Source organism: Polypterus senegalus, chromosome 2, assembly GCF_016835505.1.
Source record: "Polypterus senegalus isolate Bchr_013 chromosome 2, ASM1683550v1, whole genome shotgun sequence".
Taxonomy (NCBI): domain Eukaryota; kingdom Metazoa; phylum Chordata; class Cladistia; order Polypteriformes; family Polypteridae; genus Polypterus; species Polypterus senegalus.
The window spans coordinates 185929111-185945506 of record NC_053155.1 but is presented as its reverse complement, the minus strand read 5'-3'; the positions used below and the strand labels follow the sequence as shown (position 1 = coordinate 185945506).

The 16396-nt window shown below is 37.7% G+C and overlaps 1 protein-coding gene across 3 annotated transcripts in view; it reads left to right on the top strand.

Moving 5' to 3' along the window:
* Positions 1-16396, top strand: part of cdkl5 (cyclin-dependent kinase-like 5) — a 496892-nt gene that overhangs the window by 365832 nt on the left and 114664 nt on the right. For all 3 annotated transcript variants that reach the window (XM_039745025.1, XM_039745022.1, XM_039745024.1), the window contains one exon: positions 2268-2404. In XM_039745025.1, coding sequence (XP_039600959.1) covers positions 2268-2404 — 137 coding nt within the window. The remainder of the gene's footprint in view (positions 1-2267; positions 2405-16396) is intronic.

The following is a 16396-nucleotide window of genomic DNA, read 5'->3' as shown; positions in this document are numbered from 1 at the left end:
TATCTATCTATCTATCTTGTAGTGGCCTAGACAGTAGGATTTAGAGACCTTCAAAACTCAACCTGATTTTATTTTGGAAAGATTAGGTAAATAGGATTGGCAAACCTTGTTAGGTTGACTGGTGTGTTCTAATGATTGTTTTTTAATGTTCCATTTAATTTAAAAAAGAAAAAAACGCAGCCGGTGAATTCGACATGCACAAGCTGAACGGATAGTTTGCAGAACAGGTTGCCAGTTGAACACTGGCCATAAATAAATAACATATGGCAATAAACTAAAATCAATTTCTAACTTTCCCTTTTTACAGTTCCAGCAAAAATGCAATACTGGTGACCTGAATGCTTTATGTCTTAGGACATTGTGTGTCAAGTCAGTCTGTTTGAATCTGTATATAAACTGTGCTGTAGGCTATCATTGAAGAGGCTCTTTAAAAGCTGTCATAATAACAAAAGGAAAATCAGAAATGCGCTAGTCATGTTCCATTGGTTTTAATGAACAAGAAATACTGCTTTTGCTTGCTTTGATGGATTCTTGACACTTCCAGCACAACTGCAGCAATAGGTCAGAGATCTCAGGTTTAAGAGTAGAAGTCTGTTCTGTAGTAATGAGACAAGCTAACTGGTAGGCTTAAACTTTCTTTTTTTTTAAATCCTTGCCCTCTGTGACAAACTTTTTTTGATGGTAGCAAAATACTCTTTGATTGGCAGTGTAGCATTTTCATTTCTTTTTTCTTGTTCTCTTGTATTATTTTGGCCTTTCTTGAGAACTATTGTATTTGGATTTTATTTGTGCCTTGAGGTTGGCGCTGTTGGGCAGACTCTAGGCTAGGTTACTTACAAGTGGATTAGATGTATTCAGTGAATGGATGGATGAAACATATTACTATGTATGTTTTAAAAATATTAAATACATTTCTGATTCTTAGTCATTTTTGGAAGTACAGAATTCGATGGCTTCCAGATTCAGGTAACACAATGATATGATTTCTAGTAATTTTAAATCAACTTCAGATTTTATTTTTTTAATATTATAATTGTCGGCAATGCACTGATTCAAAAAGTATATAGCCAGGTTACCTGTACATTATTTACAACATGAATGAATTAATAAATTGAATAGAAGTGAATTGTATAAATGAAAGATTTATTTATATTTATACATTCTGCAACACATTAAAGTTATTAAATATGAATAGATAATTATATTGAATAATATTAAGTTGTGCTCACTGGGCGATATTAATGAAAATGTTGGGTCACATTGCTCGATGTGTTTATTTTTTTCATCAATGAGCAGCATGGAGTTTTTGCTTTCTCCTTCTCCCTGGCCATCTGACCATTTTTTATTAATCTGACCATTTTGGTTTTCATTTCTACTCTCTGAAATAACTGTTCTTTAATTTTGATGTTCACTTTAAACTCTTTTTAACTATCATTATTATAAATCACTTTGAGCTTCTTTCATGTATGAAAATGTGGCATTAATGATATAAATTGTTATTGTGATAATTGGAGCTTTCTGTAATGGTTCTATTATAGACCACAAAAGTATGGAACAAGTCCTAAATTGTGGGGGGCTTATTACTGGGCTGAAAATAATGCAGATTTCTTTTTTCATTTCAGTTGTTGTGATGTATTTTGTAGTGGTAACCAGTAGCTCATGATTTCTTATGTCGCTTTCATCCCCGTCAAATTTTCCTGCATCTTTCTAATTTCACTGTATAGTGCCTTTTATCTTGGGTACCTCCGTGGCCACATGCTTTCCTTCTGGCTGCACCTTTTGGCCTTCATTGCCTGATTGAGTTGTCTCTTCTCATTTTACCATTGCTCGATTACCAAATCACCTCTTTTGTTTTATGTTTCTTTGTTATACTGATCTGTAGTTTTTGGGGATTTTTTAGCTTTTACTGTTGTGATTATTGTTCTACCTTATTACCATTATCTCACCAGTACTGCCTTTGCCACCTCTCACTGTATTTCACTGCCTTCCAGCAAGTCTTATTTTTATCTCACTGCCACTTCAGTTCTTTTTTCCAGCATATTCTATGATATTCCTGTATCATGTAGCTCACAATTTCACACCATGACACTATATAATTCAGACCTGGTAAACACAATGCATTGCTACTTTTCTCATTTGTGTATTCTTGCATTTCCTGTGAGGCTGCTCCAGTGTGATTGGTCCTGTGCACTGGGATGTACAGGCTACTTCCAGTATTTTGCATTGTCCTGGCATCCAGTAATTCTATCTTTGGTTTGTACCAATAGAAAATGAAGAGGTCAAAGAGACAACGCTTCGGGAACTTAAGATGCTTCGGACGCTGAAGCAGGAGAACATCGTAGAATTAAAAGAAGCCTTTCGCAGACGAGGGAAGCTCTACCTGGTGTTTGAATATGTAGAAAAGGTACGTTTTAATTAAGAACCTTTTAAAAATCTTGCGGTTATGCCTTATTCAATTTTTGCTTTGACCTAGTTATATTCTAATCTCAGAGCAAAAAAGCATTTTTGCTTAAAATTATTTCTAATTCAGCATTTTTACAGTTGAGAGTGTATATTTTTATGGTCAAAATTGTAAAAGCATACCTCATTTCTTGAGCTTTGTGAAAGGTGTATTACTGGAATGAAGTCATATATTTATGTGGGAATGCTGTTGTTGTCCCATGTCTTTATTCGTACATTATTAGACCTGGGTATAGGTAGAATCTGACTTTTATTTCTTTATTTATGTTAAAACCCTTTCACTATCACTACTCCAGGGATGGCTAATTTCATGTGCAGTGTTTTACTTATACAAATGTTTAAGGTTAACTTTAATAATTTTAGGTACAATCAATGAGAGCAGGTCCATATTAAATTGGCTAAACCATTGAGAGATGAATAAATCTAGTGCTTAAAAGGATTTGCCAATGAAAAATCTGAGCTGTTAGAAACACGGACCAGCTGCAAGGACCAGCACTGCATGCCTCACCCATTGAAATGTTGGATCTAGTATTCAACAGTTGACTTGTAGCCTGTTAAATATGGCGCTATCATCAGCTGTCTAGACATTAGGTATGAACGAAGTGAGGAAAAGTGAAAACAAGCAAGGGATAAGGCAAAGGTGAGGACACAACACTAATCACCAATTTCCTCTATTCAGCATTCTTTTGGGCCAACATTCAGTCACTGGATAGGCTTCATCAAGACGCATCTGGAACTACTTGCTTTTCTGAACCATCCATAAGACACCAAACATTAGAAATCCCCTCAAGTCAACAAAACCTCTGTGTTAGTTGTTTCATTAGGGAGAAATCTAGCCCACTGCCAGAAAATGTAATTCAAACACTGGTAACATGTCCAAGTGCAAGTCAGCAACATCATGGTTCAAGTCCTGCGAGTATCCCTTTTTTATTGCATTTAATGTATGTTTTTTTATTTAATGATTGTGTTGCTTTCACTGTTTGTTGTAGCTATTCTACTGTCAGTAATCTGTGGGAGACATGCAAGTAAGAAGTATGAATTTCAATGTATTGTGTAATTGTAACACTAAATTTAAACGTGAAGTCGAACATTTGCTGATAATAAGAATTGTGGTTTTCTGTCTTCATCTTTAAATCGTTTAATTTACTAGTTTCTCAAATACTATCTTAACTAAAGTAGCACGTTAAATGCTTTGTTTTGTATGTGTTCTATCTGCTATAGCTATGTGTGTGAATCACTACGTGCTTCTTAAACAACTGGACACAGAATCCATTAAATTCATGATATTACAGCTCTCTGAATAATTTAAATACTGAGATGTATACTTGATATCATTTTCATGATGATAGGAGTTAAAGCATATTATTAAACATGGGAACACAGTGGCTCAGTGATAGGGACGAGCTGGCGCCCTGTCCAGAGATTGTTTCTGCCTCCTGCAAGATGCTTGCTGAGCCATACGCGACCTTTGATGAAATAATTTATTGCAGCAGTACTGTCTCTTTCAAACGTACTAACCAATTCCTGTCCTTCCTTTTCTTTCTCCAAGTAACCAATCACCACACAATCAGCTCAGTAATAGATGTTAAACCATCTGTAAGCTTAGAACGCGATTCTTCAAAACCTTTAAGAAACATTGAAATATCTTTGTAGTACATGTTTAATTATTCTATCTATCTATACTTCCAGTGTCGCACCAGCCCCAGCAAGCATACAGCATGAGGCAGGAACAATCCCTGAACAACGCACCAGATTGTCACTAGCGCTGTGCCACCATGGCCTCACATGTTTAATCATTAACAATATAGATTATTTAAATGATGTTAACATTTTATCTGTATAATGTAATGAAAATATTTTGCTGCATTTCATCTTAAAAATGATATTGTCATCATATGTAAATAGGCGCTTTATAAAGTGGCTCAGGCTGTGCAATATTATAACTGTATCGCAAGTTTACAATGAGGTAATTGTACTTATAAGTACAAACAGTTCTATAAGGAGCACTTGATGGACTGATTGAGTACATTTATAGTTCTTGGGATGAAACTGTTTCTAAACTGCGATGTCCCTACAGGAAAGGCTTTGAAACTTTTACCGTTTGAGAGCAGTTCAATAAACAGTGTGGAACATGACCCGACACAGACAGGCAGACATGTTTGAATCATCCCACACACATTTATTTACATACTCCATTATGTACAAGTGCTCACCACAACCGCCAAAGTCCCCAAAAGTCCTGGCCACAACTATGCCTCTTTAGGCCACCTCCACTCCTCTCCTCCAAGACGTTGTCCTTCTCCTCCCGACTCCAGCCATCATATGAAGGGAGGCAGCCCCTTTTATATCCACCTGGATGTGCTCCAGGTGTCCTCCAGTACTCTTCCGCCGACACGCCCCTGTGTGGCGGAAGCACCAGCTGTGTATCCGGAAGCACTCTGGGTGTCCCCGATCCTCTTCACCCCAGCACCTCCGGGTGTGGCAGTAGTGCTGAGGTCCAGGGCTCCAAAGGCATAGGGGCACCCCCTGACAGTGACCACAGGCCCCTACAGGGTGGAGCTTCAAAGCTCTGTACCCATGGCACCCAAAAGAACCCTTGTGGTCACCCCCCACATGGTCTGGGGAGGACGTAAGCCCTCTTCTGGTCTTCCTGGGCGTCCCGACTGGGTCGCCACCCCAGTCACCTCCGACAACAGCATGGCTGAGGCAGCGTGTGCTTGCTGCTACATACCGACAATTCTCTTTCTGATCAGATTGCACACTCAGATATAGTGGGATAAATAGTCTGAGTGGTGCATTTAGAGGAACAATGCTAGAAGCAGCTATGGTATTTGGAATAGTTTGCCCATTCCGTGGACCATTATATTGTTACAGGTTAATTACAATCAGATGCCTTAAACTAATAAACAATATGCGGTCAATTTTAGTGTATTTGATAAAGCCACGTCAGGGATGTGGATCTAAAAAAGAAAGGGAAACCACATTGGAACAAAAACACTGCTTTGACGCTGGGTGCCACCAGTTTGCAAATAAATTTAGCGTGAAAATGTGCGTGGTTTTACACCAAGTTTAGGTTTTATACATCACGATTTGAGAGTGGAAATGGGAGTACGCAACATTTTTGTGCGTACACACCATTTATACATGAGGCCCCAGGTCATTCAGCCAAAGTCCTAGCTACTTAATTCTTCTAAAAAAACATCAAGTCTAGTTTTGAAAGTTCTTAAAGTCTTACTGTCTACCACACTACATGGTAACTTATTCCAAGTCTCTATGGTTCTCCTTGTATGAACATGAACTCTATCAACATTTGGTGACCTAGCTGTTAAATCTTAATATGTTGCCATAGACTAGTTCCATGTTTTCAAGCCCCTGCTACATGGACACATCCAAACACAAAATTCTGCTACTGATCAAGACATCCATGTGCCCTGAGGGAAAGTGAGATCGGCATTGTATTGTAACTATTATGATTTTTCTTTGTGAAAATATTACACTTTTTAATTACTTTTACAGTTATGCTTTATATGTTAAACATCTTGGATTTGACATATATCATTTATTGTCTATAGAACATAATTTGTATTAAATAATATTATTTACCCTTTTGTTTTGGCTATTTTCCGAGATGCCATTTTTGCTTTAAGCAGGTTCTTACCTGAGTACTGCTTGCCCAGATGCAATGGCTAGTTGCTAGGGGGCTATTGGAAGTTATGCTGAGTAACATCATATACGTGACTATATATATAAGCCAAATCCAAGACTTAAACTTTGTCCAAGTGTGTAGATATCTCAGGGAAGTGTTGCTGTTTTTCATTTGTTTGTTTGTTTCCTGGTTCACAAATGAGTTTTTATTTACTGTCTTCAATTCTCTGGTTTTACATTCTGACGAAAGATATTCTTGATTTACTGGCTCTGATTTTCTGACTACATTGAATTTCATAGTCCGCTCCTTTTTTATTTCCTGCTTACCACTCTGAAGGAAGTAGAACATGTTGTACATGGAGTGGAGTTGCTGTTTGGGTAGGATTCATTTGTTTTGAAATAACACTGAGGTCCACTGCTTTAAGAATGTACCACTTTTATAAGGATTGCAAGAACTATTAAAGTTCTTGATTTAAGATCACTGCGGTGGGCTGGCAACCTACCCAGGATTTGTTTCCTGCCTTGCGCCCTGTGTTGGTTGGGATTAGCTCCAGCAGACCCCCGTGACCCTGTAGTTAGGATATAGCGGGTTGGGTAATGGATGGATGAATGGATTTAAGATCAGAAAGCAATTACTACTACTCCCTGTTAACATTGTATCTGCACTTCAGAAAACATCAAAAGTATATTTTAATATTTTTTATGAAGTAAAGTAAAATTAACTCAATTTTTTTATTAACTCAGATTACCAGAATCCAGTAAGTATAGGTGCTTGTTTATGTTTTTAAAAGCCAAATCTAAAGCTAAGTTCACTCTAGTCAGATTTTTTGCTCAGATCAGATTTTACTATCTTGGCTGTTCACATTCACAAGTACAAGTGACCTGTTACTAAATGTAATGCGATCTGTGCATTAATGCAGATGCAAATAAAATAACAGTACTTTTTCTGTTAGACCTGTGTGCAGCATTCAATACTATAAATCATGATATTCTTATAAACTGGCTTAGGCAGCGGTTAGGGCTTTTGGGTACTGCCTTAGGCTGGTTTAAGTCTTATATAACTGGAAGGAAATTCTTTGTCTGTTATGCCGACTGTGCATCAAAAATAGATGATATTCTATATGGTGTGCTGCAGGGATCAATTATGGGACCATTATTATTTTCACACTACATTCTTCCATTATTCCAGATAATTTCAAAATGTAATTTAAATTACCATAGCTATGCTGATGACAAACAACTTTGTTTATCCATGGAGCCTGATGATCGCAAGGCTCTAAACCCTTTAATCCACTGCCTTACTAGTATAACAGAATGGATGAATATGAATTTCCTTAAATTAAACAAGGAAAAAACAGAATTGTTAGTTTTTGGCAGCAATAAACAAAGTGAGAATCTTAGAAACAAAATTAATCATCTGGCCTTGCAAATCAAACCAGAGGTCAAGAATTTAGCAATTATTATTGACTCTGACTGTAATTTCATATTGCATATTAATAATATTATCAAGATTGTTTTCTTCTATCTAAAGAACATAGCAAGAATGCGATCTCTTATAACATTTAAAGAAGTTGAAAAATTAATATGTGCTTTTATATTTAGCTGACTACATTACTGTAATGCTCTCCTATCAGGACTACCTAAAAAGGACATAACTAGACTACAGCTTGTCCAGAGTGCAACAACAACAATTTTAACTAAAAGGAAAAAATATGAGCATATATCTACAGTACTAATATCTTTATATTGGCTGCCAGTACCCTTTAGAATCGATTTTTAAAATACTTCCACTTGTATATAAGGCTTTAAGCAATATTGCCCCTACCTACATCTCAGAACGCCCATTTTCTTATGTACGAAATTGAAGTCTTAGATCTGCAAATTCTGGTCTGCTCGTTATTACGAGCGACCCTGTTCAGGACTAAGCACTTTGGAAAATGTTGTAACAATAAAGGATTTGTTGATTTCTCCTTTACCACTTTATTTTTATACATACTTTTGTTTCTTCTACATAAGTAAAAATATGTGTTGTCCTGTGGTGCTCTTTATATTAATTAACTTATTGTAACTCCCAGCCTAACATGTTGCTCTGCTTTAATTGTAGTTTCATGGATGATTGAATTGTGTTCAAGACTACAGTAGTAAAACGCTAGGTAAACGTGCACAGCAATAAAACATATTTAAATTATAGCCAGTGTGGATTTGGAAAGGGAAGATCCTACTAAATAAGTTACGGGCATCGCACAAATTTCAAAGTTCCACTTTACGAAAATGTGTGAATATGAGAAAATGTCATAGTTTTGAAGAGTGTGTCTGGGATGATTTTCACACATAAGAAATAGCGACAAAGCAGGCCAGCACCTTCACTGGCCATTCCAGCTAGTCACCCAATGGCTAGCTGCTGGCTTACAGCCTAGTAGGCCCAAAAATGGGAGAACTGGCCTTTAAAGTTCAAAACTTTCTTAACAGTGTCAGAAAATATAGAAATGCCTCAGCAGAAGGAGAAAAATGGGGGAAAGTCTGGTTTAAAACCAAATGGCAACACACACTTTTTATAAATGTATATATCAAAAATCAAGAATAACAAAAAGAATTTGAAAAGAACAGAAAGGAGTTGCATTAAAAGGTAAATGCACAAACCTAGAGAATTATCCAAAGACCAGAGTAGAAAATAGTCCAGTAACTTCGATACACCACTGCCTTAGCATCCTTCTCTTGGCGAGACAGAGAGTTCAGGAGTTGTGACATCAGGATGGCCCTTACAAAAAAATAAACAAAGGTGAGATTAATCACAAAAATACATTGGAAACAATTATTAAATTTCAGCAAATATAACAAGAAAACATAAAATACACACAAACTCTAGCTGATACATACACCTGAACTCAGAAGCTTACATACACTTTGGGTGAATTCACTTTATAACCCCTCTACAGATTTTATACTAACAGAGTATAAATTTGGCATATCATTTAAGACATCTACTTTGAGCAGGGCAAAAATATTTTTTCCAACAGTGTTCATAGACATAGCGTTTCCCTTTTTATTGAGTATATCACAATTGGGCTACAGGTTTGCATACACTTTGTATACTATGCCTGTTAACAGCTTGGAAAATTCCAGAAAATTATGTCAATCCTTTAGGCAAATAGACAATTAACTTCTGATAGCCAATTAGCCTAATTGGAGTCAAAATATGGATGAATATTAAGGCCTGCCATCAACCTCACTGCCTCTTTGCTTGACATAATGAGAAAGAAAGCAGCCAACAGACCAGAAAATAAATTGTGGACCTCCACAAATCCGGTTCATCTTTGGGAAAAATTTCTAAACACCTGAAGGTTCCATGTTCATCTGTACAAACGATAATACAAATAGTATAAACACCATGAGACCATGTAGCTCTCAAACCACTCAGAAAGGAGACACATTCTGTCTCCTAGAATAGAATGTCAATCCCAGAACAACAGTAAAGGAACTTGCGAAGATGCTTAAGGAAACAGGTAGACAAGTATCTATAGCCACAGTAAAACAAGACCTATATCAACATAACCTGAAAGGCTGTGCAGCAAGAAGGAAGCCACTGCTCCATAGCCACCATAAAAAAGACAGATTCCAGTTTGCAATGCAACTTACGGACAAAGATCTTAACTTCCGGCGAAATGTCCTCTGGTCTGATGAATCCAGGATCAAACTTTTTGCTCATAATGACCATTGTTATTTTTAGAGGAAAAGGGGTGAAGCTTGCAGGCCAAGGAACACAATCCCAACCATCAAGCATGGGGGTGGGAGCATCATGTTGTGGGAGTGCTTTGCTGAAAGAGAGACTGGTGCACTTCACAAAATAGATGGCATTATGAGGAAGGAAAATTATGCAGATATACTGTAGCAACATCTCAAGAGCTCAGCAAGGAAGTTGAAGCTCAGTCATAAATGGGTCTTCCAAATGGACAATGATCCCAAGCATACCTCCAGGGTTGTGGCAAAATGGCTTAAGGAAAACAAGGTCAGTATATTGGAGTGGCCATCACAAAGCCCTGACCTCAGTCCGATTGAAAATTTGTGGGCACAACTGAAAACGCGTGTGCAAGCAAAGAGGCCTACAAACCTGTCCCATTTGCAAACAGTTGTGTCTGGAGGAATGGGCCAAAATTCCTGCAACTTATTGTAAGAAGCTTGTGGAAGGCTATCCAAAATGTTTGCCTCAAGTTAATCAATTTAAAGGCAATGCTACCAAATATTAACAAAGTGTATGTAAACTTGTGACCAACTGGAATTGCGATTTGGAAAAAATTAATTTTGCCCTGCTCAATGCAGATGTTTTAAACGATATGCCATATTTATAGTCTGTTAATATAAAATCTGTGGAGGGCTTATAAGTGAAGAATTCGCCGTAAATGTATGTAAACTTCAGCTGTAACAGGGTCTGTGTTTGCCCCTGAGAATTCCAGTTTATTGACAGGACTTGAAGACTACAGCCCTTTAGCATTGGCATTAAAATGAAGACTGCCTTTTTTTCACAACTTTTTTTAAGCCGGGGACGAAATAGGAAATGTGCAATACTCTTTGCTTCCACAGTGGTAGCCACAGTAATATGAAAAGGAAAAGAAAGTGCAGATCAATATGAGGAACACATCAACCACAATACATAACACTAGTTTTTGGCTTTTCCAGATATTTCATGATTCTGTTTTAGCCAAGACCCTCAAGATAGTGTGAGAAGAATACACAAGCAACAAACATAAGAAGCTGACTGAACCACCATATGAATGCAGTGCCGGCTATGAAAATGACTGAGACTGTGACTGAGCATCACAGCATAGTGCACTTACAGTGATTGCAAAGATGACCTTGTGGTAGTACTAGCAGTGCAAGTGTGAGAATCTTCCAGACACAGTCTTCATAACTGTGAAATTGTAGCCTTATCATGGTTAATAAGACAAAAGATGGTATTGAATGATTTTCTTTGTATATCTGATTTATCATAAAGTGGTTTTGTTCTAATTCAGGGGATGCCCATATAATGATATTATTTCTCATCATAAAGTATGGAATCATCATATGTTTTCTTTAAGATTCATTTGTATAGAGGATGAAGTGAATAGATCATTTATGCAAACCTCATTATGTTCCTTTCAGCAAAGATAATTATGACAGGATATTGAAAAGACAAACCCGAAAATACAACTGCCATTTCAATTTTGGTAAGGTAATGGTGAAGCTGCATTTGGACATGTTAAGTAGTACATTAACCTTAAAATGCAGTAGATGTTTGCCAGTACCCCAGTCCTTTAATTTATTATAATGATTCCAAAGACAGTAATGGTTCCCGAGTTTTTATGGGAAGGATGTATGGAATTGGTGGGATATTTTGTTGTTTGTTTAGAAGAGCTTTACATCTTCTAAAAAGTAGCTTTGAAAGCCAATCACCGTATTTCTCAGGCTGTTAAAAATGTTTTAAAAGATTTAATCACAGGCATTGTGTCAAGTGCCATATGGTCAGAAGGTATCAGAAAAGAAGAATGTTCGGTATGAGAAAAAGGAAATATATAGACCTTGTGGCAATCAAGCGTTACCAACAGTCAAAAACACACTGATCATGACTTTGGCAACATTTTTCTGTCCACATCACAAGCATAAGTCCAGAGCTAAATTTAAAAAATAAATAAATAAATAATCATTATTGAAAGTAATTAGAGCTGGATTTGTTTATGGTATCACTAAAGCCATGCAAACATAAAAAAGTATTTTTTATTAAAATCTCACCACTTTCTTCACTCTTTGAAGTAACTAATGTAGAGTTTCATGTACCTAATAATGCCAAACTACTACGTTTTCACATCATTCATGAAATTAACTCTGTCCACACTACAACGACCAAAAGCGCATATGACGTAGATGTTCACCTACACTAAAAATGCACACATCAGCAAAAAAAATCCTTGAAGAGATGTTAACACCACCGGCCACAGGATTTATCGCAAAACTGAAGTGATTTGTAAAATGTTTGCCTTTCGTGCATGTATGCCTTTATTCAAACTTTACAAAACACAATTTTGATGCATTCAGGAACGTAACACAACAAGTGTTATGGAAAGCAACCCTTTTATTCCCTGTTATGTTGGAATATGTTTTTGTTCCATGAAGGGTTAACAATCAGGGAAGGGCTGCATAATAAGTTCAAACCAATCAGAGTGTGATTAAAGTCAAAAATCTACATTTTTACCCATCCACATTACAATGCTGAGGCTACATTTTTAGAAGTATATACTGTAGCTCTGAAGAGCATTTTCAAAAGTCGAGAGTTAAAAACTCTGAAGTAGTTGGATGAAAGGCGAAAATTGAGACTAATGTCTGTGCTCTTCAACAAAAATTTAGTAGCGTGGATGGGGCCTAATTTCCATCCATCCATCCATTTTCCAACCCGCTGAATCCGAACTCAGGGTCACGGGGGTCTGCTCGAGCCAATCCCAGCCAACACAGGGCACAAGGCAGAAACCAATCCCGGGCAGGGTGCCAACCCACCGCAGGACACACACAAACACACCCACACACCAAGCACACACTAGGGCCAATTTAGAATCGCCAATCCACCTAACCTGCATGTCTTTGGACTGTGGGAGGAAACCGGAGCACCGGAGGAAACCCACGCAGACACGGGGAGAACATGCAAACTCCACGCAGGGAGGGCCCGGGAAGCGAACCCGGTTCTCCTAACTGCGAGGCAGCAGTGCTACCACCGCGCCACCGTGCCGCCTGGGGCCTAATTTAATCTGAATAATATCCTTCCACATCTAGGATGCAAAATGATTTAAACTGATGGGATTGAGGTCAGACTCATTATGTCTTAGCCATCTTATTTTTACAAGTTGATGTCAAAAAGATTGAGCATCTAATTTCACAAAGACTACCTTCGACCCTTAGTGAGCAAATTAGTAGGATTGCTGAATTACGGCCAAGAAACTGGATCTTCTCGGTTTGTTGTAGGTCTTTTTTTTATAAACATACTGTAACCGTTATGGATGAAACAGACCATGACCCCACAATTGAAATAGTTTTAACAAAGACAATGCTTTAATGTCCTGGGGATGCTTAGTGTTACAAAATACAAATGTCTAATTTGCAATTTGTGGAAAGGTAACACATTTTACTGGGTCATTTTGTATTGTGCTTTGTTACTTAGTTTTACTTTCATTTTTAAGTTTTTATAAATTGTACTATTGGCTTCGTTTCAAGGTTTTCATCTTGTGTTGCACATTTTACTCAGATAAAGCATAATTTATACATTTAGAGGTGTTCAACACAGGATATTTCTTCATTTTTTTCAGTTTAAATTCACTTAAAGATTATTAACATCACATATTTGCATATATTCAGCTTAAGCACTAAGTGTTTCTTTTGAAAGGCTTTATGTATATTAGCTTGTGCTTTTTAGTCTTTTTAAGCTTTAGGGACTAATTGCTCAATTTAAAGGCCTTTTTCTTCACTACTTATTTCAAGGTCTTTTGGCACTTTTGTGGGCTCACTTGTATATTTAAGATAGCTTTTAAAATATGTACAATTAATGTAATATACTTAGTTTACCATACATTTTACAAAGGTGTTTCTTTTCTTAATTTAAAATGGCATGCTAATGCTTGTTCAGGCCTTGGACAAGGGTAAGCATTTTTTTCGTATGGGCTTCTGCATGCATAGAGAAGGTAGTCTGTTTCCTTCTGAGAGCTTTTAGAATCATTGTCGTCGTGTCCCTTTCTTTACACTATAAAAATTATTACTGTTTTATAATGACAGCACTTGTTACTTGGATAGTAAACCACACGTCAGAGATCACGCCGTATCTGGCAGCGTATGCAGCACTAGACTCTGGTCATGCCCCACCTGGACTACTGTAATTCCTTACTAGCAATAGTTCCTGCATGTACTGCCAAGCCAATGCAGATATCTCCAAAACAAAGTGGCACATCTTGTTATCAAGCAGATTTCCAGGTCGTACCACTGGCTTCGAATAGCAGAACACATCTTGTTAAGTCTCTAAATACTTTCCTACTGAGTAGTTGGTGGATCGGCACCAATTTATATGGCACACTTATCACTTGTTTAGCTCGATATTGTAACCTAGCCTTGTAACACTTTTTTCAAAACAGACGATGACTTGATTATGTTAATCTCATTTGTAAATTGCTTTGGATAATTTGGATTGATAAATGTAAATGCTCATCCATGTATGTGGCTGCATTATTAGTTATTACTAGTGGCATTTAGTCCATTGTGAATGCCAGGGTTCCATCCCACTAGCAAAAACTTACTTGAAAGTGAATGTTTGTTCTTTATAAATAAATACATTCCAAATAGCGTATTTGTTCAAAAAGTAAAAAAGAATCCACATTTATAAATTACAGACAGTCACAATCTGTGCTAGGTTTTTACATTTGTGCTGTTGAACGTCTTCTAACAGTGCCTTGAGGGGATTATTCCACATATACTGACTTGATTTAATGCACTTTTTATTAGCCAATCAGCATTGCAAAAACGTATAAAAGTTTTTGGCTACAGCTGTGAAGACAGTGCTGTGAATGGCATAGTTTATTTGGTGACATTCTGTTTGCATGAGGACAAGCCTGTTATTGTGATGAACCTGTGCCAAATATCACAAATAGATCTTCAGTTCTTATTAGCCAGCTGGAGTACATAAGGGTCAATAGGAGGAAAGAGTCAGCACACAGTTAGCCGGTGTTCAGCAGGAGGAAAGGATTAGAGTGTCGTCTGCATGTTCACACACAATGACTAGGTGTCCATGTGTCAATGTGGGTTCTCCATTTGATGGTCAGAAGTGCAAGGTCACATGGCTTTTGTTTGAGGAGTTGCTATCCATTGTAGTAAGGAAGGACACCAGACTTTGCAAAGGTTTGGGGTAGCCACCCATATAATGTGTTCCTGGCTGCAAAAGTAAAAGAAATTTAGAGCGAGTAGTGTTTTCAAGACAGAGTCCAAAACAGAACTAAAATCCAGTGGAAGGGAGTGAGGTTTTATAGGGAGTCTGGAGGAAATGATGTCGTCCTCGGTGCTGGGACAGGAAATGATGTCATCCTCGGGGCCATGACCGGAAATGTGTCCCCTGTTGATGTAGAGGCTCCTGGTGGGATTTCCTGGGTAAGATCTGCAGGAGACTTAGAAAAAGATTCAGTGCACCCCACCGCCCCCTGGGCAGATATGTTACTACCAGTCATTAAGCCCTTCAGCTGCCTCCTGTTCACATGTGTGTGACACCATGTATGATGTGATTCATCTACTTAAGATACAGTCATATGAAAAAGTTTGGGAACCCCTCTCAGCCTGCATAATAATTTACTCTACTTTCAAAAAGGAACATCTGAGTACTGGGGTGTTTTCTGAACAGAGATTTTTAGTGAAGCAGTATTTAGTTGTATAAAAATTAAATTAAATGTGAAAAACTGGCTGTGCAAAAATTTGGCTACCCTTGTAATTTTGCTGATTTGAATGCATGTAACTGCTCAATACTGATTACTTGCAATACCAAATTGGTTGGATTAGCTCATTAAGCCTTGAACTTCATAGACAGGCGTCTCCAATCATGAGAAAAGGTATTCAAGGTGGTCAATTGAAGAGTGACAGCATGGGATCCTCAAAGCAACTCTCAAAAGATCTGAAAACAAAGATTGTTCGGTATCATGGTTTAGGGGAAGGCTACAAAAATCTATCTCAGAGGTTTAAACGGTCAGTTTCAACTGTTAGGAATGTAATCAGGAAACGGAAGGCCCAGGCACAGTTGCTGTTAAACCCAGGTCTGGCAGGCCAAGAAAAAATACAGGACCGGCATATGCGCAGGATTGTGAGAATGGTTACAGACAACCCACAGATCACCACCAAAGACCTGCAAGAACATCTTGCTGCAGACGGTGTATCTGTACATCGTTCTACATTACAGCGCAATTTGCACAAAGAACATCTATATGGCAGGGTGATGAGAAAGAAGCCCTTTCTGCACTCACGCCACAAACAGAGTCGCTTCTTATATGCAAATGCTCATTTAGTCAAGCCCGATTCATTTTGGAACAAAGTGCTTTGGACTGATGAGACAAAAATTGAGTTATTTGGTCATAGCAAAAAGCGCTTTGCATGGCGGAAGAAGAACACTGCATTCCAAGAAAAGCATCTCCTACTTACTGTCAAATTTGGTGGAGGTTCCATCATGCTGTGAGGCTGTGTGGCTAGTTCTTGTTAAAGTCGAAGGTCAGATGAATTCAACCCAATATCAACAAATTCTTCAGGA